The sequence below is a fragment of the Pleurodeles waltl genome, chromosome 5, assembly GCF_031143425.1.
Source record: "Pleurodeles waltl isolate 20211129_DDA chromosome 5, aPleWal1.hap1.20221129, whole genome shotgun sequence".
In the NCBI taxonomy this organism is placed as follows: Eukaryota; Metazoa; Chordata; class Amphibia; order Caudata; family Salamandridae; genus Pleurodeles; species Pleurodeles waltl.
This window is the reverse complement of record NC_090444.1, coordinates 1,325,629,886-1,325,653,927: the sequence shown is the minus strand read 5'-3', so window position 1 is coordinate 1,325,653,927 and position 24,042 is coordinate 1,325,629,886. Positions and strand designations below refer to the sequence as shown.

General features: G+C 45.6%; 1 protein-coding gene across 1 annotated transcript in view; it reads left to right on the top strand.

The window, feature by feature from the left end:
• Positions 1–16,988, top strand: part of NT5E (5'-nucleotidase ecto) — a 483,444-nt gene extending 466,456 nt beyond the window's left edge. Inside the window, exon 10 of the mRNA XM_069235588.1 lies at positions 15,283–16,988. Within this exon, the coding sequence (XP_069091689.1) occupies positions 15,283–15,300 (18 nt within the window). The 3' untranslated portion in view covers positions 15,301–16,988. The remainder of the gene's footprint in view (positions 1–15,282) is intronic.
• The last annotated feature ends 7,054 nt before the right edge of the window (positions 16,989–24,042 follow it).

Below are 24,042 nucleotides of genomic sequence, written 5' to 3'. Positions count from 1 at the left end.
ACTTCTGGCTGCCTAGTGCCACCACAGGCATCTTAGCACCACAATGCAAGTGTGCCTCTTTTGTTGTCAGAATACTTTTTGTGCAGGAAGTGATACCTTCCCACACAAAATCTATTCTTAGAGATTTAGGCCCTCATTACAACCCTGGCACTCGGTGACAAAGCGGCGGTAATACTCCCAACAGGCCGGCGGTAAAAAAATTTGAATCATGACCACGGCGGAAACCGCCAACACATACAGCCACTTTAACACTCCAACCACCACAGCGGTAGCAACAAACACCGCAACGATAACCGCCAACAGCCAGGCGGAAGACAATGTACCGCCCACTACATTACAACACGCCCATCCGCCAGCTTTTCTGGGGCAGTACCAATGACATCAAAAGCACGGTGGAAACAGAACACTGAAGGGGAACGACTCACCTCTCGACACTCAAGGAAGAACCAGGACGCCATTGAGCCCGAACTGCAGGTGTTCCCCATGCTGGTGTATTTTCTCATACACCAGGACCATGAACGCCGGCGAAGACGACCACGGTGAGTACTGCACCAAGCACACAGGGGAGGGGGAAGGAAAAAGAGAGTGACACACACACACAACACCCACACCCCCACCCTCACCCCCAACACCATACACACAAACACATGCAGCAACATTACATATACACCCCGTAACCCTCAGGAATAACACAAGAACAAAAGGAATGGAGTAAAATGAGTGTAATATTACACGTTTTGAGAAATACGTTCATAAAGAAATGAACAGTATGTACAATATATACAAAAGGAGGGACAATGCCCACTCAAAAATGTCAGTGGCCCACTGGTCCAAAACACATAGGCCAAGGCCACACTTGACTTCTGCCTCAATACGGAGAGAACACTGCAGGGGCATCAGGTCGAAAACACACAGGCATCTCAGGGGGATGGGGAATGGGGGGGCACTTTAGCCGGAAGATTGTATAACGCCACTGTCCTGCAGGGGGCTCCATGCCCACTGCTTGGTCCTGGGGAGTGCAAGACCACAGTCTATCAAGTGGGTGGTTTGCATGGATGTCGGGGTGGTGACTGGCAGTGAGGGGCATGTAGTGATAGGCGTGCTGGTGATGGAGGTAGTGGATGAGGATGTAGTGCATGGAGGTGTTAGTGGAGACGCTACTGCGAAGGAAGGTGGAGGAGGAGGGGGGCACAGTGGAGGCAGTGGATGTTGGTGTGTCTGCATGTGGATGGTGCTTGTGTGAGTGCTTGTGAGATGAAGTGTGGTGCTTGTGTTTGCCTGAGCCACTTCTGTGTGTTGATGTGGCTAATTGCTGATCTGAAGGTGTGTTTGGGATAGGCTGGGGTTGAGGGGATTGGGACTGGGTAGAGGAAGTTCGAGGGGGGAGGCTGGAGACAGGGAAATTGGCTGCCAACAGTGCGGAGGCCAGAGCCTGAAATGCTCTTTCTTGGGCCGCCACGCCAGATTGAATACCCTCCAGGTATGCATTTGTTTTGTTGCAAATGCCCTGCTACACCCTGGATGGCATTCAGTATGGTTGACTGCCCAACAGAGAGGAATCTCAGGAGGTCAATAGCCTCGTCACTGACGGCAGCAGGGTCTGAGGTGCATAGAACGAAGGAGATGCCCACCCTCCTAAGTGAGCAGGCACAGGAAACACGCTGAGGGGCTGCTGGCAGGGCGGTGCTGGTACGGGGGTGGCGGCTGTACCTGTTGTTGGGTGGGCACAGAGGTGTCTGCCACCGCCGGGGAGCTTCCATTGGAGGAGGAGTCGCTGTCGGTAGTCTCCCCTCCTGTCTCCTTCGTGGTGCTCCCCTCACCCTCCATCCCACTGGTGCCCTCACCGTCAGTGGATTCGGCCACTAGACCCATGTGGGATGTAGCTCCCTCCGTCACCAGTGCCTCTGCTCCTTCGCCAGATGATGCTAATGCACACAAGGACAGAGTGACAAAACAAAAAGGGGGGAGACAGATAATACACTTGGCCAATACCAGCAACAACACTACCGCTGGTGTACACAACACACAGGGAACAGCCCTATGCACTAGGCCATGCACTACCAGTTACAATGCTAGTCATCAGCCCATGGGGTACAATGCCTAACGCTATTAGCTGCACACCTGAAACCCATAGGACCCTGCCCAGTAGTAGATGCCCACTAACACTACTGGGGTTGGAGTGCATCTGAGCTTGCCCATCATTGAACCTACCCTGCCATGTTCGCCCTGGCCTAGGGGCACCCACAGCCCACATCCCCCACCCAGGTAAAACCCTGACGTGCGCAAAGTTATGAGTCTGAATCTGTACTCATCCCCCTGTGGCTGCTGTGATGCCTTCAAGCGCCCATCCAACTCTGGATAGACCACCGCCAGGATGCGGAACATCAGTGGGGTCAGGGTACGACAGGCACCCCTTCGTTGTTGGGAGGCCAGCCCCAGCGGCACAGGTCCTCCCACCATTTGCGGCAGTGGGTGCTCTGCCTGTCAAAGATCCCCAGGGTCCGCACCTCCTTGGCGGTGGCATGCCAAATACCTTTTTCTTATGGGCACTGCCCTGCAGAAAAAGATACAGCAGAAAAGGGATTAGTCATACCATCCGGACTGTCAAACTCATGGCCCACCTCATCCCTCCCATCCCCTTACACACATACTTTGACCACCATACATGCAGCACTCAGCCCAGGACCCCTCAGACCCCCCCACATGGGGCTTACACACACAGCACTCCATACATCCATGGCCCATGCATCATGCTCACAGTGTACTCACCTGTACAGTGTACTGGGGTAGGACCCCATCACTAGTCTCTCCAACTCCTCGGAAGTGAAGGCAGGGGTCCTTTCCCCAGACACTCGAGCCATTGTCGCTTCCAGACACAGGTCACAGCAGCACTTGCAGTGTAGGTCCTCTACTGTTGAAGGTCAGGTAGCAAGTGAGTGCACAGATAGAAAATGGCGGTCACGTCCGCGGCGGTGCGTACCCTCACTGCTGGTGGACATCGCCATTGGCTCCTGGAACCCATAGGGCCCAATGGTAACCAATGCGATCTTGCAATGTCTCTCCTCACAGGTCAGGCAGCCGCCATGTCAGGGGGGTACAGGCCATGGCACCTAACTGCGATACAGCAGGCATTGTCACATCAACTGTTTCACGAGTTCACATATTGTTTCTGTAAAGGAAGAAATGCATATTAATATTGACATATGTGTGAATATGACCTTCTGCTTACTGTTTTTTACCCTAGAGTTCAACCCCTGAGGATGAATAGGAGATGGAGACATCCCCCGTGTACAGACCCCTGGTGGACCTGGCAACAATGGAGGACAGGCACATTATCCTGACCTACAGACTTGATAGGGCCACGATCCAAGAACTGTGTGCCCGATTGGAGCCAGACCTGATTTCAACTATCCGCCACCCCACAGGCATCACCCCTCTAGTTCAGGTCCTGTCATTGCTTCATTTCCTGCCAAGTGGTTCCTTCCAAGCGGCAGTGGCAATGGCATCAGAGATGTCACAGCCAATGTTCTCAAACATGCTGACCAGAGTGTTGTCTGCCCTGCTGCAACACATGCGCAGCTACATCATATTCCCCCAGGTGGAGGATTTGGCCACAGTGAAGGCTGACTTTTATGCACTGGGAAATATCCCCAACATCATTGGTGCCATTGATGGTACACATATTGCATTTGTCCCCCCACGGAGAAATGAACTAGTGTTCAGAAATAGGAAAAGCTTTCACTCTCTGAATGTGCAGAGGGTGTGTTTGGCGGACCAGTACATCTCCCATGTCAATGCCAAGTATCCTGGCTCTGCGCATGATGCCTTTATCTTGAGGAATAGCAGCATTCCATATGTGATGTCTTAACTCCAGAGGCACAGGGTGTGGCTAATAGGTGAGCCCATGGACCCCACCCAGTTGATGTAGGTATATGGGTGTGGGTTTGGCCCTAAGGGTGAGTGTGTGGCTCACAGGTATCCCTCGGATATTTGCAGGTGACTCTGGTCACCCCAACCTCTCATGGCTACTGACCCCAGTGAGGAATGGCAGGACAAGGGCAGAGGAACGTTACAATGAAGCACATGGGCGAACAAGGAGGATCATTGTGAGAACCTTTGGTCTCCTGAAGGCCAGATTCCAGGGGAGGCTCTGTGGTGGGTTGGGAATGTGGCTGGGTCACCGACTCTCCGGAGGTACCTGATGGGCCAGGTTGGTCATCCAGATCCAGGCGTGCAGAGCTGCTGTCATCACTGTGGGCCTCTTCAGGGGGGACTGGATGTGGCTGGCACCTCCTTTCCTGTGACATTGAGTGGGGGTCCTGTGGGGATGTAAATGCAGTGTTATTGTATCTGCGTGTACCATCTTGTGCATGGATATGTTGCCCTCTATGGTTGTTATTAGCAATGCAGCTTTGGCTTGTGTGAGTTGTGCTTGGTTTGGCTAAGTGATTGTCACTAGTGTGCATGCTGTGGTGATGGGTGTCCATGCAGGTCTGTGATGGGGGTCCATGCATTATTGTTGCATGCAGGGCTTGGTTTTGGGATGGGTGGGTTGTGATGGTGGGGTATATGTGAGGTGGGCGGGTGGTGGGGGTGAGGGTAGGGGTTGTTGTTTCTGATGACATGCAGGTAGGGTGGGGGATAAAGTAGTAAAGATTTGACTTACCAGAGTCTAGTCCTCCTGCTACTCCTGCGAGGCCCTCAGGATGCATGATTGGCAAGATTTGCTCCTCCCATGTTGGTAGTTGTGGGGGAGGAGGTGGGGGTCCACAGCCAGTCCTCTGTACAGCTACCTGGTGTCTTGCAACCACAGAACGCACTTTCCCCCGTAGGTCGTTCCCACCTCTTCCTGATGTCATCTCTTGTTCTTGGGTGCTGTCCCACGGCGTTGACCCTGTCCACGACTCTCCGCCATAGCTCTATCTTCCTTGCAATAGATGATTTCCTCCACCATGACCCTTAGCTCCTCCTCTGAGAACTTGGGGTGTCTTTGTGGTGCCATGGGTTTATTGTGAGTGGTATGTGTGAGGGTGTGTGGGGTGATGTTTTGGGGTGTGTGCTATGAGGTGTATGGATGGTGTATGGATGATGGTGTTTTGTGGCTCAGATTTAGCGGGTGTTCCTGGCTTGTCTCTCTCTCTCACTTGCCAAAGGTTTGGGGTAGTAAAGGATTGTGGGTATTGTGGGTGGGTGTTTTATAGTGGTGTGGGTGTGTGGGTATGGTGTGTGTATGTGTGTCAGGTGTGTGTAGTTTGAATTGTCCAATGTGGTGCTGTTTTGTTAGTGTGTGTGTATTTTGAGTGCAGCGGTATGTACCGTCAATGGTTTACCGCAATTGAATGACCGCTGTGGTGATTCGTGGGTCATGATACTGTGGGCGTATTTCTGTTGGTGCAAGGGTGTGGGTTTTGCCACCGCCAGTTTATCACTGACCTTTGGGCTGGTGGACTTGTGTGGGTGTCAGATTCCTATGGGTGGGTCATAATACCTGTAGCGGTATACCGCTGCGGTCACGGTATGTTGGCGGCAGTCAGCATGGCGGTAAGCAGACCTTACCTCCAATGTTGTAATGAGGGCCTTAGTCCTGTTTTTATGTGCACTGCAAAGAGGAAGTAAGGAGGAGAAATAAAGACATTTCTCCTTGTTACGCTAGCCTAGGGCAGGCACACCATTTAGGTGCAAACACATGTTTAATAAATATGGGTTTGCATCTAAATACAAAGGTGGATGCAGTAGAAGACCGATGCTCCACCCATTTAAATCCTCCCTGACGCAAAGTAACGCAAGGCAGTGCTATGCTCTGTGCAGTTGCTTTTCTATTTTTTTTTTTTTTTTTTTTTACAAAATACATTTTGTGTCAGGGCTGTGCCATAAAAGTAACACAACACAGAGGCAAAACTTTAGTACATTTGGACACAGTTTGGATTTTTTCATCTCCACTTAAATACATAGGGCCTCATTATGAGTATGCCAAATTCACGGGGAGGATGCCACCGCTATTGCGGTGACGTCCCTCCCAATTGTATTACAATGTTCCCATCGGGCTGACCGGCGGGAACATTGTAGTTTGCGATTCCCGTCAGGCTGTGTAGCGGGAACAGTGCTGCGATATTGGGCTTGGCTCCATTAACGGAGCTGAGGCCAATATCGTAGCACTCCAGCACCCTAGGAATGCGAACTGTACATTATTTAACACAACATTGTGGTGACAAGCATCTGGAGCCTGAACCCACACAAAAAGGAGAGGAACCTATCATACCTGCTAGCACTAAGAAGCTGACTGAAAAATTGAAGAACTTAGTGGTGTTTGGCGAGGTTTCACATCTAGGAACCTATTGCTGAGTGTGTGGATTATATGTTGCATTGCAGAGCTGAAGACAAAATGGACAGCGGCATGTAGATGAAATACAAGTACACAAGCCTTACCATCTTCAAGGTATGTTTGCCTGCATGGCGTATTGGCACGGAATGAGTGCACCATTCCTCACCGCTTTTAGTTGATTTAAAAGATGCTGTTCTCTACTGAGAGCATGCCATGGCGAAGAGTGAGCGCATTATCTATCAGCCATGTGTTTTCAAAAGATGCTGCTTTCCTGTAAGAGTGTGCATGTTGCAGGAAGATGCTTGTTTGGCAGTGTTGCTTTAGCAACATTGCAGGAAGACGCATGTTCGCCAGTAGAGCAGGCTCAGCAATCAGGAAGACGTGTGTTCGCCAGTGGAGCGTCCGTAACATTCTTGTTTAGTGAGTGTTCCACAGAGGAAGCGTGTGCACAGGGAATTTGCGGAGATTGTTGCACCCTGCGTGAAGCTGGCAAACACTAGAGCGCTGACCTGAACACGTAGCATGAGGCAGGACATACATAGGTCACGCAGCGTGACCCTATGTGGACATCATTTGTTTTTACATAAATTGTATTTACTCAGTTCTGTGAGTCAGATTTCACGTAACTGTCGATCTTCAAACAAAACTGTATTTCTACATTTTGCCAGCATCGTGGTGATTGGCCACAAGCAATATCAAGTAAGATCACTTTATATAAAAAAGGGGAAGAACAGCAAAATTTGAACAGTAAATTCCTGTGAACATATTCACATGGTATAAGCATTTGAGAACTTACAGGGAGTGAAGGAAAGAAACTTTAAAGACCTATATCATGGCTTCACAAAATTATAGTGTATGCACACCACATGCATTTTGGCCATCTTGCACAGAGTCCACTCTTAAATGGGTGAAATGGGAAGAATATTTCATAAACTATATAGCTAGTGTAGATGAATATGGCAAGATGCCAGCTGAGCAAAAGAAAATAATTTTGCTACATTACTGGGGACCTTATATGTTGAATGTATATAATCAAATATTGAAGGCTCCTGTTGTGGGGGATACGGATGTTTTTGAGGGAGCATTGAAGGATCTTGATATTTATTTTGCCCCTAAGGAGCGCAGTGGAATAAAAAGATATAAATTCTTCCAACGCAAACAAGAAGTGGGAGAGACAGCGGACAATCATGTTGCTGAACTTAGGAAACTGGCGATTGATTGTAAATTTAAGGTATTACATGATGACCTGATCAAGGATCAGTTCGTCATGCATGTCAACAACTAGGCTATCCAAGCACTCTTATGGGTAAATGGTGATTTACCACTTGAGGATGTAATGAGTATAGTGCGTAAAGCTGATATTTCAAGTAGATGCACAAAAAGAATTAGGGCCTCATTTACAAGGCCATGGCACCACGATTGCACAATTTTTTTTTTTTACATAACGGTGGTGGAAGCCCAGTGTGTCAGTTTGTAAAGCCTTGTGCCACATTATACCTGCACCAGGTATAATGCATGCAAGGTAGGCGTTCCCACGGCAAAGCCACGCAGAACTGACGCAGTGAAATTTACATTTCACTGCATCATTCTGTGAGTTCACTGTGTCAGAATTTTACCGCCTGCTCACAGCAGGTGTAAAAGTGATGCAGGGCTTTTCTCAATGGGGGCCTCCTGGCTTTTCTGGAGTAGCATAATTTTTTTGACAGTGGTCCAGCAATGCATCTGTTTAACGCTACAGATGCATCAGAATTTTTGATGCATCTGTGGAAATGTGCCCACGGATGTGCCCACGGATCTCTGTATTGTAAATACAGCGTATCCATGTAGTTAGGGTGTCGTAGGGCAGTGCAAGAAATCTGATGCATTGGAGCCGATGAGTCAGATTCTTGTAGATGAGGCCTTTAATGCCTAAGGACAAGGGAACAGAGGTGATTTGTAAAATAAATAGCAAGCTTACGAGCAAGACCTCCAATGCCCAATCAAGGCTTTCTTCCAGGAATAAAGATAGATGTTATAGATGTCATATCAAAGATCACCTGCTTTATAGCAATAACTGCCCAACATTAAAACAGAAATGCAGTAGTTGTGGCATCATTAGGCGCTTCACAAAGGTTTGCAGGACAAAAAAAAGAAGAACGCCAAGGGCATACTAGAAGGTACTAGTCATGAGGATGGCGATGACAGTGAGAATAGTGATGTGAGGTATGACAGTGTTATGAATCCATCGAGCAAATTGATTTTAAATATTGGTGACAAGAGCATGGAGAACAAGCCTGAATGTCAGATGAGCATTGGTGGGGTGGACGTCAAAATGTTTGCAGCTTCAGGTTCCCCATATACCATTATAAATGAAGAGATGTGGAAGGGAAATTTTATAGGAAAAATCGGTAATGAGAAAAAAATGAAATGCTGAGTTACAGGTGGTTAACTTTCATTTTTAAAAATAGCAGCACACAGGTTAAATTGTACATAGCAAAAAGAGGTCTCCCGGTACTCGGTTGGTTTGATCAAGGAAATTGACATGTCATCCTCATCCACCGTAGTATAGATCAAGTGAAAATAGTAGATGAGGGGTCTAATGTTGCTGAAGAGATGCTATGTAACTTTCAGACTGATTTCAGCGCAACTTTAGGACACCTCAAAGGGTTTGAACACCGGATAGCTTTGAAAACCCATGCCATTCCTAAAGTGCATAAGGTAAAAAATTTCCCATTATGATATGCAAGAAACTATCAAAAGAGCTAGACAAGTTGGTAGCAACTGGAGTAATTTAACCTATCAAGTTTTCCGAATGGATCTCCCAATGGTGGTGGCCAGACGCAGCAATGGGAAGATCGGTTTATGTGTGGATTTGCATCATTTGAATGATAATATTGTGGTTGACCGATTTCCTTTACCAAGGATTATTGAAATGGTTATGTGCCTCAAGGAAGCAAAGGTATTTTCCACCTGTTGGAAATAAGGTCTCTAGTTGGAAGTGGTTTGCACCCTGTACAAGCAAGGACCCTCACTCTAGTCAGGGCAAGGGAGTTACACACCTAAAATAACCCCTGTTCACCCCCTTGGTAGATTGGCACGAGCAGTCAGGCTTATCTCAGAGACAATGTGTTAAGTATTTGTACCCTTACACATTAACACAGTGAACACACTACAAACGGACACCACATCAGTTTAGAAAAATAGCCAAAATTTATCTAAGTAAACAAAGACCAAAACGACAAAAATCCAATATACACAAGCAAAGAGATGATTTTTTAAATGTCAAATCTCAATAAAAGCACTTAGAAACACAATAGCTCCAACTGGCGCTATCCCAGCATGATGATGGAGTTGTTCTCAACAGTCCAACACCACTCGCAAGGGAGTGTGGTGCCGGTCACGGAGTCACACAGACCCCAGGTACAGTACATTAGAAATGAGGCACACTCAAAAACATGGAACGGAGTTGAGGAGGTGAGGTGTTGCTGGAGTTGGTGTGGTGTCAGTTCTGTACTGCTGCACAGGAGGTGAGATGTTAGTTCCCTACTGCTACACAGGAGAGTGAAGGCGCCTGTTCCTTATGAGGCTGTGGAGGTGAGGCAGCGTCAGCGGTGAGGCATCGGTTCCTTACGATCCGGTGTGGTCGATGAGTCCAGCGGGTCAAGACGCGATGAGGTGACCTTGCGGGGTCGCAGTCACTCTACAGGGCTACAGGCACCACAACGGAGTCTGGTGTCAGTGACATTAGTGACAAGGCACTCAGGACTCACAGTGTTGTGGGACTTAGAAGCGCTACGGTGGCGCTGGGCCTGCGGTGTCGATCAAGGTTGTTGCAATTCAGCAGGGACCACAGCTTCATGTGTAGACAGCAGCGCAGAGTCGAGCAGCGGTGCAGGTTCTGGAGTTGTCCAGAGTTGATGTGCCTGCTTCATCTTGTTTTATGCCAGACTTCACTTCTAAGGGCCCAGGAACTGGAGTTGGCACCTCTTGACAAGTCAGGGTCCTCAGCAAGAGAACCCAGGGACTGGCAGGTGAAGCCTTTGATATCCCCGAGACTTCTTAAAAGGAGGCAAACTCAGCCCAAGCCCTTGGGGAAACTTCACAAGCATGGATACACAGCAAAGTCCAGTCTTCGTCCTCTCCAAAGCAGAAGCAGCAACTGCAGGCCAACCCAGAAAAGCACACTAAGCAAAGGGGCAGTAGTCCTCCTCACAGATCTTCAGCTCTTCTCCTTGGCAGAGTATCCTCTTGAACCAGAAGTGTTCTATGAGTCTGGAGTTTTGGGACCAATACTTATACTCATTTCTGCCTTTAAAGTAGGCAAACTTCAAAGGAAAGTCTTTTCTAGTGCACAAGACCCTGCCTTTCCTGCCCTGGTCCCGGACACACTCCAAGAGTTGGAGATTATATTGTGTAAGAACAGGCACAGACCTGTTCAGGTGCAGGTGTCAGCCCCTCCCACCACTCTAGCCCAGAAAGACCTATCAGGATATGCAGGGCACACCTCAGCTCCCTTTGTGTGACTGTCTAGAGTGAATTCACAAACAGCGCAACTGTCATCCTGACCCAGACATGTATTCAACAGACAGGCAGAGACACAGAATGGTAAGCAAAAAAGTGCCTACTTTCTAAAAAGTGCAATTTTCAAACTTACAATCTAAAAGCCAACTCCACCAAAAGATGTATTTTAAAATTGTGAGTTCAAAGACCCCAAACTCCTCATCTCTATCTGCTCCCAATGTGAAATTACGCTTAAAAGGTACTTCAAGGCAATCCACATGTGAACCTATGGGAGAGATAGTTCTTGCAATAGTGGAAACCGAATTTAGCACTAATTCACTATCAGGACATGTAAAACACACCAATACATGCCCTACCTTTTAAATACACTGCACCCTGCCCATGGGGCTACCTTGGGCCCACCTTAGGGGTGCCTTACATGTACTAAAAGGGAATGTTTGGGCCTGGCAAGTGGGGGCACTTGCTTGGTCGACATGGCAGTTTAAAATTGCACACACAGACACTGCAATGGCAGGTCTGAGACATGTTCACAGGGTTACTCAAATGGGTGGCACAATCAGTGCTGCAAGCCCACTAGTAGCATTTGATTTACAGGCCCTGGGCACACATGGTGCACAATACTAGGGGCTTACTAGTAAATCAAATATGCCAATCATGGACAACCAATCATAATCGCCATTTACACAGGGAGTGCTTGCACTTTAGCACTGATCGGCAGCGGTGAAGTACCCAGAGTACCAACAGCCAACAAAAACAGAGCAGAAAAAGTAGGAGGAAGGAGGCAAAAGGTTTGGGGATGGCCCTGCAAAAAGGACCAGGTCCAACACCACCATTGACTTGTCAGCTGCATACCATCAGATCTCCCTAAAACCTGACTCCATGGGATACACAGCATTCATCACACCTTTTGGGTGTTTTCAATTCAAGAAGATGCCTTCCGGGCTGGCATCTGCAGCCTTCCATAGACTAATGTTCAATCGATTTAGGAAAGAGCCTGGCATCAAATTCTTGCAGGATGATATTTTAGTCTTTGGAGAAAATAAAAGTGTGCACTACTCAAGACTGCAGAAGGTAGGGGACATTTTGGGAAAGAATGGCTTAGCAGTGGAACTTTCTAAGTGCAAGTTTGCAGGAGAGAAAGTAACTTATTTAGGACATGAAATTGGAGTTGATGGAGTTAAACTTAAAACATCTCTACTCACTACCATTAAGGATGCTCCAGCCCCTAGCAGCAAGGAGGAAGTCAGGGGTTAGTGGAATATTGCTCAAAATGTCTTCCACATTTTGCAGAAAAAGATTTCATATAAGACAACTCATTGAAAACAAAATTGAAATTTGAATGACAGGAAGAATTTGTTTGGATCACATCTGAAATTCATAAGGTTCCAGCATTAGACTGCTTTGATCCTAACTTGAGCTGCTGAATCACAACAGACGCCAGGAGTAAGGATTTGGGAGCTGTTTTGACCCTGAAAGACAAGGAGGGTAAAGGGTTCATGATATCTTTTGCATTCAGAGCTCTTTCACCTACTGAGGAAATATTTTGTGACCATGAGCCCCTCGGGAAACTATTGATAACGGAAGGGACTGTCAATGGTTCAGCAAGGATCACCAGACTATCAATGCGGTTGTAGGATTATATCCAAAAACTTATATATTTGCCTAGTAAAGATAATGTAGTGGCAGACTGATTATCAAGGATGCCTACTAAATTGGAAGAATGTGAGGACGAAGTTTGAAACAATTTTCTAGTATCCTTTGTCCATGGGGTGGCATTCATGCAGTGTTTAAGAAGGAATGGATGGCTGAGATGAGAAGGATAAAGTGCTGACACAAGTTATAAACTATATGCAAGGGAACTGGCCTAACAAAAGTAAGCTTTAAATGGAAATTAAGCCATTTTAAGAAGTTATATGACAGCTAACAATCAACAATGGCACAATTTTGAGGGGTGAGAGGACTGTGCCTCTCATCTCTCCTAAGAGCGTAAGGAAAATGATCATGGAGTCATGTCGCGAGGACCAATTTGGCATTGTGAGAACCAAGTGTGTGAAAATTGTTTACCAAAGCAACCTTGGGAGTCAGTGGCCACTTATTTTGTTGGTCCAGTAGGTGAAGAACATAATTTTATCATTATTCTCATTGATTTGTTTTTTAGGTGGCCAGTACTGGATGTTGGTGAAAAAGCAGATACAGCATGTGTATTAAAATTCCTAGACAAGGTTTTTGTGTCTGAAGTTCAACACAAAACTACATCCCTTTACAACCCGAGTGGAAATAGTATGGTGTAGAGATTCAACCGGGTTGCAAAGGGAGTTATTCAGTCTTCAGTGGCGAGCAGCATACATTCATGGATCGTGCGTTGAAATGTAGGCAATTTAGATGCTGGGGCAGATTTCCTACGGTTTTGCTTTGGGGCTGTGTCACTTTTATGGTGCAGCCCTGACACAAAATCCTTTCTAGCTTTAAAAGGCAGCAGTAAACCATCAGGCAGGTTATTGTCATTTTGGAGCTGGAAGGGCAAGGGGCTGTAGCTAGGGGGGCAGGAGCATGAGAGAACGCAGCCCAAGGTGAGTGAAACTCACAGCCTGTAGGTTTCTTTCTGTGCTTTCTGAGGCCTGGGAAGCACAGGACCATGCAAGCTACCATTGGCCTCGGGCACCCAGATGGCTAAGACTCCGCAGTCACTGCAATCCTCTTGTGGCGATGATGAATCAACAATGTGGGACCTTGTGTAGATGGCAGAGGAATATCATGCAGGTATGGGTAAAGATCAAAGGGTGGGCACCTCTGGTTGTAAACTGAGATAGGATTGGAGAGCCACTTTGTGTGTTAGAGAACCCAGGCGTAGAAGCAGGATGGAGGTAATGTAATGGGAGTATGGAAAAGGAAGGATGGCCTACTTTGATTGTAGCCTCAGATAGGACTGCAACAAAAGCTTGTGGGTTTCAGAACCCAAGTGTGGGAGGATGGAGAACATGGGAGTATAGGTAGGGATCAATAGTTTGCCTGCTTTGGTTGTAGTCTGAGGTAAGATTCCGGACTGGGCTTTTGAGCTAGGGAGTTGTAGGTATGGTTGTTTGTAGGAAGTAGATGTAGTGGAGCTGCAAGGTTGCATTGTCGGTTCATTTAGGGAGGGATGAGGGGAGAAGGTGTGACCTGAGAATCTAGTGATCAAGCAGTCATGCATTTCCCAAATCATTAACTTTCTGCTAGTCCCCTACAGCCAGTGGCCAGCTAGGAGTAAGTAGTTGATTACCAGGTAGCCTGGAGGAGGGGTGGCAGAGGTTTTGGCCCTGTGTCCTTACAGGCCCTAGGTCCAATAGGAGTCCTAATATCACCAGACGAGTGACCTGAACAAATGGGAGTCCTAACCCATGGACCTAATTTGAGTGATAGCATCTGGATTCAGTGGAAGCCCTAATATTGGTTGCCTTGAGACCTCATCTAATCGAAGCCTTAGAAGGTACACTAGTAGAATGTGCTATACAAGTAGGTTTTCTTACTTGCCATCATTATCTGTTTTTATGGGATCATAGACCTTTCAATGTCTCCTTGTTATGGTCTGGCTTCACAGTACATCTGCCACCAGACAATTATGTGATCATCACCAGAGAAGGGCTTTCTCTTCATCTATAAGTTGGGAGCCAGGAGTACATGTTTTCATTGGGCAGACGTTGTGTGCTTCTACAAAAAGTGCTTGCCCTCCATGTAGTTGTGATCATTTTGTTTTACTTATCCAGTTGCTTGAGCTTGAACATTCAGGAGCACACATGTGACATTGAAAACCTATCAAACTGTTTTAGATAACTACATAATTTATGGTGTTTTTCTATGGCAGCAGCACAGATGGAAGAAGGGCAGTCATTAACCTGCATTGATTGTTAGGTCTGGCTTGACAGTCCAACTGTCCCCTCACCATTCCTTACACTAATAGTTTTCTACAGTTCTTTAGTTCCACACAAATGCATAACCATTCCCATGCTTTGCTATTGGCTTGTAATGCTTCATGTTACCATACCACATTCCTTTAAAGCCAGACCTATTGGCTTATTTAATATCTTGCTTCATCGCAGAGATTCAGAAGGAATCTGATGTGGGGCAGGGCTTCAGGACAAAGGACTAGGACAGTAAAAAAAAACACCCTGACAAATCCTGGACCTAGGCATGGTTTGGGCAAGCCCATGCTCCTCATGCATGAGGAAGCCATGGAAGTACAAGGAATGTCAAACACAATCCACTGAGAAAAGGTGAAGGATCCATTCGCCCTAGACCTTCATTCACCTTGTCCAGTAAGAGCCTAGCTACATGAGCATTGCAGAAAGGAAAGAGGCAAGATTAGCTATGATTCAGCCAGACATTAAAAGTAGCTGGGGTGGGTATGGAAGAAGGGTCCATTAGAGAGGAGGGTGTAAATGTACCGGCTGTGAGTTAATCTGTTATCTGGTTATTCATTTCAGGAGACCGCTTCCAACTAATGACATGTCCCGAGAAAGGGATTCTGACCAAAAAGCAGACCTCCACTGCATGCTACAGGACCTGACAGATACCTGGCAATGCTATACGCAGAATCTATCCTTCTGAAGGAAACACAACTGGGAAGGAACATAGAACACCAAAGAAACTTAAAAGGAAAAATACAATCCTGGAAGAGGAACGATTACATTTGGCTCTGAAGTAATAACTCTCCTACTGCACATTGCATTTTGGACATAATTCATTAATAAAATTGTAAACAATTCTATGCATTTATTCAGATCCTACCTCATTTCTGGCAGTGTACTACACTGGGGCTTAACTGATAAAGTGAAATATGGAGGGGGCGTGACAGGCAGAACAGGAAGCCATTTCCTCCTGCTATATCTGCCACCCAAGTATACTGAAAAAAAAATATAAACCTGTCCAACTGCCAAGATAAGACGAGAAATATATATAGAGAGCGCAAGAGTATTCTAATATAGGCTCCTGTCCAAATATCGCCCCTGAGGACACTAGACAAGACAGCGAATTTGAAAGGTCAAAGGGTGATGGATCAGAACATACTTCGAGGAGGAGTGGCGAGATAAAAAATGAATCCCTTTGTGTTTGACCATTTTTATTGAAATTTAGATATAAAAGAAAAGAATGCAACAAAGCATCATCATGAGCAATCAATGTTATACAAGGAAGAATTGAAATGTAATTATTATCATGCAATAAAGCTGTCCCATACCTGCCCAAATGTTACCCTCTGATCATTAACTTGGTAGATAATTTTCACAAAGGATGCCTTATTGTACATATCCTGTACCCCCATGACACATGAGGGGATTTTGTTCATCTCCCATAATTTCTGAATCCCCAGGTTTGATACCGCTAAAAAGGGGGAAAACCATCTCTCACATTGGTGGGTGATTTAAGGTGTCATTGATGTGTCATGTAATAGAGTTGTTTTTGTGGCTAGAGTTCATGGTACTTCTAATGAATGTCTCAGTTTCCCCTAAAATTGGTGCGTCATGAGGACCCTTTTAGAGCCAGGTAGGTCATTCTCTTTTTAGCTTAGTTTTAAGGTTCATGTTTTTATTCACGTTTTATTCATGGTAGCAAAACTGCTTAATAGTGATGCCTTTTTTACACGTTTTATCAGTTTGCTTTTATTCTAGGAAGGCAAGGAACATGCTGCTCGCTTAATCGACCTTTGCACCATATATAATCAGTACCTTTTGTTCAAGGCTATGGAGCAAGGTACACAATATGCCAGGAGACAGCTGCTATCGCCAAGACACAGCATTACATCAGAACTGTATTCCCAATGCGGTATGGTTTAGCATATAACCAGGCACCGCCCTATGTAGGGTAGAGGGCATTCTGGCCATAACAATCCCTGGAACACATGCTGTGTGACACTCAGCTTGGCCGGCACTGATCTGCCAACTTCCTGAAAGGATTGCCATCTACACAACAGGCTGATTCCTACACTCTTTCCAGGTATGGGGCTGGGGCTCATCCCTTAGACCGAGCCAGGCAGAGGGTTACAACCACTATGCTCTCAAAAGACATAGGGTTAGATAGGAACCTTTAGAATATGTGGCAGCACATACTTCATGGGTGGATTGTGTTTATTTTTTACCACATTCGTAATGCTGAGCACCTTGCTTTGTTTTATCTGCCTAATTGTCACGGCTCACTCATTATATACCAGATTGCGATTGTTTCAATAAATGCATTGAAAACTTATCTAGCATCTTCATGCATGAGTAACTGAGCGAAAGGGGTATGATCTATTTCTACTGCTTCCCTGGGGAGTCGGAGTCTCATATTCATGTTGCCATAATCACCTTTTACCCCAGTGGGTTTGGAGGTTGGGGTGAGGCACTGGGAACTAGGCAGGAGTAAGGCCAGCAGTTACTAACTGCGTGGACAGGCTCAGTCTCCCACACTTTATCGCTCTGCTCCTCTAAACATGCAGTCCTATTACCGAAGTAGGAACCCAATAACAGTTCCCAGCTTTGCTTTAATTTGTGGCACTCCAACAGTATGTGTACAGTCACTTTTAGAGTGGTTATATCTTGTGCATAATGAGGATGGACTCAGTCTGTCAGTTTCCAATTTCAGCAAGGTCCGGTGCCATCTATGTAAGATGCTGATGTAGCTTAGTTCAGCCTCACTTTTCTCATATGTTTGTCATGTTTTATAAGTAAGTTATTCTAGTCCTTACCTGAGTATTTAATTTGGAGGCAATTTGACCACCGGTCATTTAGATTGTTGTCCATACTCTGCAAGAAGCTCTGGTCTTTGATTAGTCTGTAGAGGCCAGATGCCACAACCTTGTATTAACTCTAGGCATGTAAATACTTGAGTAGGTAGCCCACTGTTTCCCTTGAGCAGTGTGATGATTGCCATTATTTCTAGAACTGTGTGGTTGTAGTCTGGATTCCTGTTTTGGGGCTGTAAAGGATTCAAGGTGCGTATCAAAGCATTCTAAGTAGTATATGCTTATATCTCTCTATTCTGACCATATCATTTCAAAGTCATCTATTCAAATGTATCCATTGCACCATATTGGTTCCATAATGTGCCCTGCCACTTCCCTTGACCCTGTTATATGCTCTATGCCTTGCATAACCAAGATGAGCAAGTTATTTACCTCCAGTAACAATCTTTCTGGTGGGTACTTTATCTAACTGCACAGTCTTCACCTTGTGAACAGTCTCCAGGCATCAGACTGACTCTAGAAACTTCATAGCAATACTCCTGTGAACTGGTGTGACATTGGAAGCCACAAATAGGAGCCACAGATAGGAGCTCTTGCATGCTCATGTCAGTTGCTTTTGTAGGCTATCCACAAACCAAAGTGCAGAGCCTCTCAACAGATTGGTCAAATCAGTGTGCAGATCTCTGTATTGGGACCTTCATAGGGGAAGAAGAGCTCAGTTCACAGAACAGTGAGATGGGATGGGTGGTGAGGAATCTGCAGTTAGACAAAGTGCCCACCGGAAGGAATGCTACCCAACTTGATCTTCTGATGGATACTTCTAATTGCAGATTCCTCACCCTGTCTTGAGAAACCCCACAAAGAGCTGATCTTCTGATGTTCTTTGGTGCGGTTTAAATAAAATCTCATTGCCCTCTAAGGATCCAAATGTTTTAGTATTTTCTCCTCACAGAGATGAAGAGTAGCAAGGTATGCCAAAAGGGTAACAGCCTGCCTTACATGAAATGGAGTGACCACGTTCAGCAGAAAAGAAGGTTCTGAACACCAACTTATCTGGGAAGAATGTTGTAAAAGGTGGTTGACAGACAGGGTCTGCAGCTTCCTCTTATTCATGCCTAATGTTATGGTGATTAAAAAGACAATTTTCAGCGCCAAAAATCTTAATTGACAGCAGTGCAGCAGCTCCAAAGGTGTCCAGATCGAAAAAGAGAGACATACATTCAAGTCCCGCTATGGCATCACAAAAGGTTTTGGCAGAAACAAGAGTTGCAAACTTTTCGAAAATCTCAATACAACATGTGATTTAAATAAAGATTTCTGATGCTGCAACTATAAAAATCCAATCAGTAGTCTTTAACAGTGTCCATATCAAAAACTTGCTTGGCTAAGGACAAAAACAACAAAACTTCAGACAACTTGGCTTGTAGATGATCAATGTGACTGAAGCCCCATGAGGCCACAAATTTATCCCATCAACTTTCCTAAACCAGTTTCATAGAGGAATGTCTCACTGCTTTGATAACCTCAACAGCCTCAGGCGGAATGTCAAATCCAGTCAACTGCCTTCGCTCATTTTTCATACATGGAGATGCAGATTGCTCAGGCTACACTGCCGCTCCAACAAAATATCCACCCCAAGTGACAGTTTTATCACAGGAGAGATACTCATGCCCAGGAGTTCTGAGTACCAAACTCTCCTGGCCTAATCTGGTGCCACAAGAATGACTTGGGCCTGGCTGCTCCTGATTTTCGTTAGAACTCTGGGCAGGAGAGGCAATAGCAGGAAAGCATCCCGGAGTACGAAGCTTGACTCTAGGCAGAATGATTCTCAGAAAGAGAATGTCCTTGGGAGCTCCAGTGCGCAAAAGTGATGACATTGCATGTTCTAAGCAGTGGTGAAAAGATTGAGGGTCATCTTTTTATGAAAGACACTCTGCACCATCTTTGGGTGCAGCTGCCATTTGTGGTCCGCTAGATGTTGGCTGAGTTTGTACACCCTGGTGGATAGAGATCCAACCAGGTGGTTCACCACCCTAGTGGTCAAATCATTTCCAGAGCTGTACAGCTTCCCGGCACAGGACCAAGGCCCTGCTGGCTACAGTACCCCATGGTAGTTGTGTTGCCCATGAGCACCTGCACCAGCCTTTATCTGATGTTGGATCGGAAAGTCTCCAATGCCAAATGATGAATCCTTTATCACTGTAAAATCTGTGTGGAGCAAGGAGAGGGGCATGCCCAGTAGGCACAACCGAAGGTCTGTTCCAGTCTCTTCACAATCTGGATACAATCAGACAGGTTCCCTTGATGCTGTGGACTTTAGACCTCACTGCAGAGCCCTCATATGCCATCTGGTATGTCTCACCAGCAGGATGCAGGAGGCCCACGATCATAGCAGCCTCAAAATCATCCATACTGATATCTAGATAGAGGCTGAAACCTCATGATCATAGCCCAAATGTCCTTGATTCTGCTTCAGGGGAAGGCACAAAGCTGTGCCGTATCCAAAATGGCTCAGATGAAAGGGAGCATTTACATAGGATTCAGGTGTGACATCAGCATATTGATAGTGAACCACAATCATATTATTATGAGGTTTGCCATCATCTGGATTTGTGCTGTGACCACCCCCATCACTTTTGTGAAAACCTGAGGGGCACTGGTGAGGCCAAAAGATAGCACTGCAAAGAGAAAATGCTCCTGGCGATCTGGTAGCACCTGTGGGCCTGCAGGATTGGGATATGGAAATAAGCATCTGGCAGGTCCAACACCATGATCCAGTCTCCCGGCTCTAGGGCAGAGAGGACGTGAGCTAGCATGCACATCTGAAATTTGTCATTCTGCAGGAAAACATTGAGAGGGTGGAGATCTAAAATAGGACAATGGCCTCAGTCCTTCAGCACTGAGAAGTAGCATGACCCAGCTCCTACTTTCAATGCCAGAACCCTCTCTAGCCCCTTTGGCCAAAAGGACTTGCAATTCCTGCTGCAAGATGGACAGGTGGCCCTCAGTCAGATTTGCTGATGGTGGTGGAAGGTGTGAAAGGGCAGAAAGAAATGGGAGAACATAGCCTCAATAAACAATTTGTAAGACCAAATTGTCTGAGATGATTGCTTACCACCCCTGGTGGAAATTTGTAACAGGGTGTCTCTGTGCCAGAAAGACACATTTAGGCAATTTTGAAGTTGTGGTGGCTGGAGAGGTAGGCGCTTGAGTTGCACATTGTCCCTGATGCCCTGGGCATTGTCTTTTTGAGCCACAACCTTAGCCGTAAAAAGGCTGTAAGGTCTGCAGGGCTGGTGGAGGGGTTTGGCATTGGTGAAACTCAAGCCTCTGAGTGGGCAAAATTGCAGGTGCAATTGCCTATTGGGGCAGACAGACCCAAGGAACGTGTTGTGGTCCTGCATTCCTCAAATCATTTCAGGGCTGAATCTGCTTCTTCATCAAAAAAGTCAAAGCCAACAAATGGCATGTCCATTAAAGATGCCTAGATATCTCTGGAGAAGCCTGTAGACTTGGGGGCGAAGTGCCATGCTTGTCTCCATTGCTCAACATAAAGAGTCGGTTGTGTCCAAACCATGACAAACTTTGCCTTGTCTCGTTTGTCTGGATGAGAGACACCTGCCAGTCGTCCAGGACAGCAACATTTTCCCACTGTGTTCCATAGGGATGTGAGAACAACTTTGAGAGTGGGAAAGGCCTCTTCCTTTCAACTTTGACTGGTCATGAAGTGGAGTCTGCTGGCATTTGGCAATGAAATATTTCAGTCCCATCCGGCCTTTGGATTCATTTGGATGCTGTATGCATGTTCTGACCATAGGCACCACAGGCCTACCTCCTAGGAATTTGTCACAGTAATCTGTTTGGGATAGTCTCTACATGTTTGCAACAGTCTCTGGAAGGCTTAAGTCTTGTGATTTCGGTGGGTACCATCCCTTATAAACTGTGAACAATTGAAAAAAGTCATCAAAAGGCATAGGAGTAGCTCCAGATCAATGCCTGAAGGTGTGGAAAGAAAGGAACTGATGTCAGCATGCTTATGTGGTACTTATGTGTGGCTCTGTTTGTCAATTCCGGTCCAGAGCCACACAACGTGACCTACCGACACAAAGGAGTACTGCTTGAAGTTTCCAGATTGAGTCTGAAACTTAGCGAGTATTCACAAGGTGAGAAATCTGCAATTATATACATCAGAAAGTGAATTACATGGCTTGCATATTCTATGCATTGTTTGTTGTTCATGCACAGAAGTCTCATTCCATTTCTGGGGCGTAATAAGGCCTATTCCATGAAAAGCATTCGAAGTCGAATGGTGACTGTATTCCTATTGTTTTCACTCTCGAACCTCTATCCACTAAACAATGACAAATTATACAGAAGAACTGGCATCTGTTATAGGGTCTAACAAAAAGCTAAGACCTTGGTTTGTGTTTTGCTGTCCTCCCAACCTGAAAGATAGGCGGGTGCATACCCGTTCAAGAAAGGTGAAAACAGCCAAACGACATACACGACATTTCCTGTGTGGGCGATATAACATGTGTAAACTCACATTCCCGTCTCAAAGTATCCAACTAAGCAATGGCGGGACCGGGCATCAGAACAAGATGAGTAATTGCAATATTAGCATTGTTAACTACAGACTCACCTGTCTGTGTGATTTACATTATATTGGCGGTGACAACCCGTAAGTTGAAGACAAGGATGCAGGAACACATCAGCACTTTACTTACAAGCAAATTGTCAACTGAAATAGTGCAATATTTTAAGGGAGCTTGCCATGGTCCACAGGACTTTCAGAGGACGATTCTAGAACGTCTGGAATAGAGATGTGTGGGAGCAGAGGAGGCCCTATATATTGATTGATTGAAAAACCTTTATTTCGATTATAAAAATAATCATAAAAGCACACGATTATAACAGACATTTACAATTCATATAAAAAATTAAAACCTCTAGTTTAAAATCCACTAATCTCATCAATACCAAAGGCATATAGGCACAAAAATTTAAAAAACATGCATCATACTGTAAAAAGAAAAAAAAATGAACGTTTTTAAGAGGAAAACAAAACCTCAGACAATTAAAACCCAAATCTCATAATCTTACTCCAGCGGAGTGCACTCTTCAGAAAACCAGAAACTGCCATGGCAACAAAAGGTTAATTAATCATTTGTAAGTATATAAAAGCGAGCCTGCATTGATAAAAATCTGTGGCTTTAAGAACAGGCAACAGAAACCTTCTTCTAGGTGGATCGTAACAATTACTGAACAACTACTGAACAATATCAGATGTTCTAGGGTCTGGAGCGAAGCATTGTCACAAGGACAGACCTTAATCGAAGATGACTTGTATTGCCTCGGGGGAAAACATAGGCTGTATCGGACAGAGCCTAATCTGAACCTGGTGAGGAGGAGTCTCTTTCATTGGTTTCTAATGAAGGAGTGATAAGGTTCTGGGCCAGGGCTAGTACTTAGAAGCATCAAATCCCTGGCTAAGTGACTACCCATAACCAAGTTTTCTCTGCGCTCTCTAGTTTGCAGAAGAAATAACTCCTTCACAAGCTTTCTGTCTGCCCGTTTTAGCAGTTCCGGGTTATAAAATAATTCAGGGCGCCCCAGTGACAAGGGTATGGATTTAATGTAATTAAGCTACAGACTTTTATGGCCTAACTCTCACCCGAGCAGTCCTCAATAACCTCCCTATTAAATGCAGAGCACTCCCCACTCCATACTGCATTACACAGCATCACGGGGCAATTTTAGCATAATCTTCTGCAAAATTCAAGCCCAGCTCCTCATGCATAAATAAACTCGGACTAGTGGGCCCACCCCCAATAATTTCTTGCAGAAGTGATTTTCTTCACGTTGAATAGCCTTGAAGTTAGAGTACCTCCACATTTTTGCACCATGCAGAAGAACATGTAAACACTTCATTTTTAATATCTGCAGCAATGGTAAGGCAGGTTTGCTCCCAACCATCCGGGCAAATCTAAAGGGAGTCCCACAAGATTGATCAAAACGCAAACAGTGAATTACAAGACATGGGGTCAAACTGCAATGCAGGTCAAACACAAACCCTAAGTAAGAAAAAGAGATCACCATTGACGCAGCCTGCCCTTGATTGTAATGGGTATAAGTTTTAGATTCTGCTTCCCATACACCATGAAGTGTGTTTTTGAGGTATTTACATCCAGTTCTAAATTACTAATAATATCAACAAACAAATCCACCAAAACTTTAGGGCCGTTGATCGTATGGGAAAGTATAACCACATCATCAGCGTTTAATAAGGAAGGCACTGAGATGTTCTTAACTGTCAAATATTCTTTGCCATGGGTAGTCAGGTGAGAATTCCCGCCATTAATATATAATAAAAAGAAAGTTGACACCAGGATACCCTCCCCGCCTAACGCCCCTTGACAATTTAAAGGCATCAGACATTCCCCTGCCGTACCAAATTTTACTGAAGCATTTACACCCGTATGTAGAGCCCAAATAAAGTTTACCAAGGGTTGGGGTAACCCAAGAC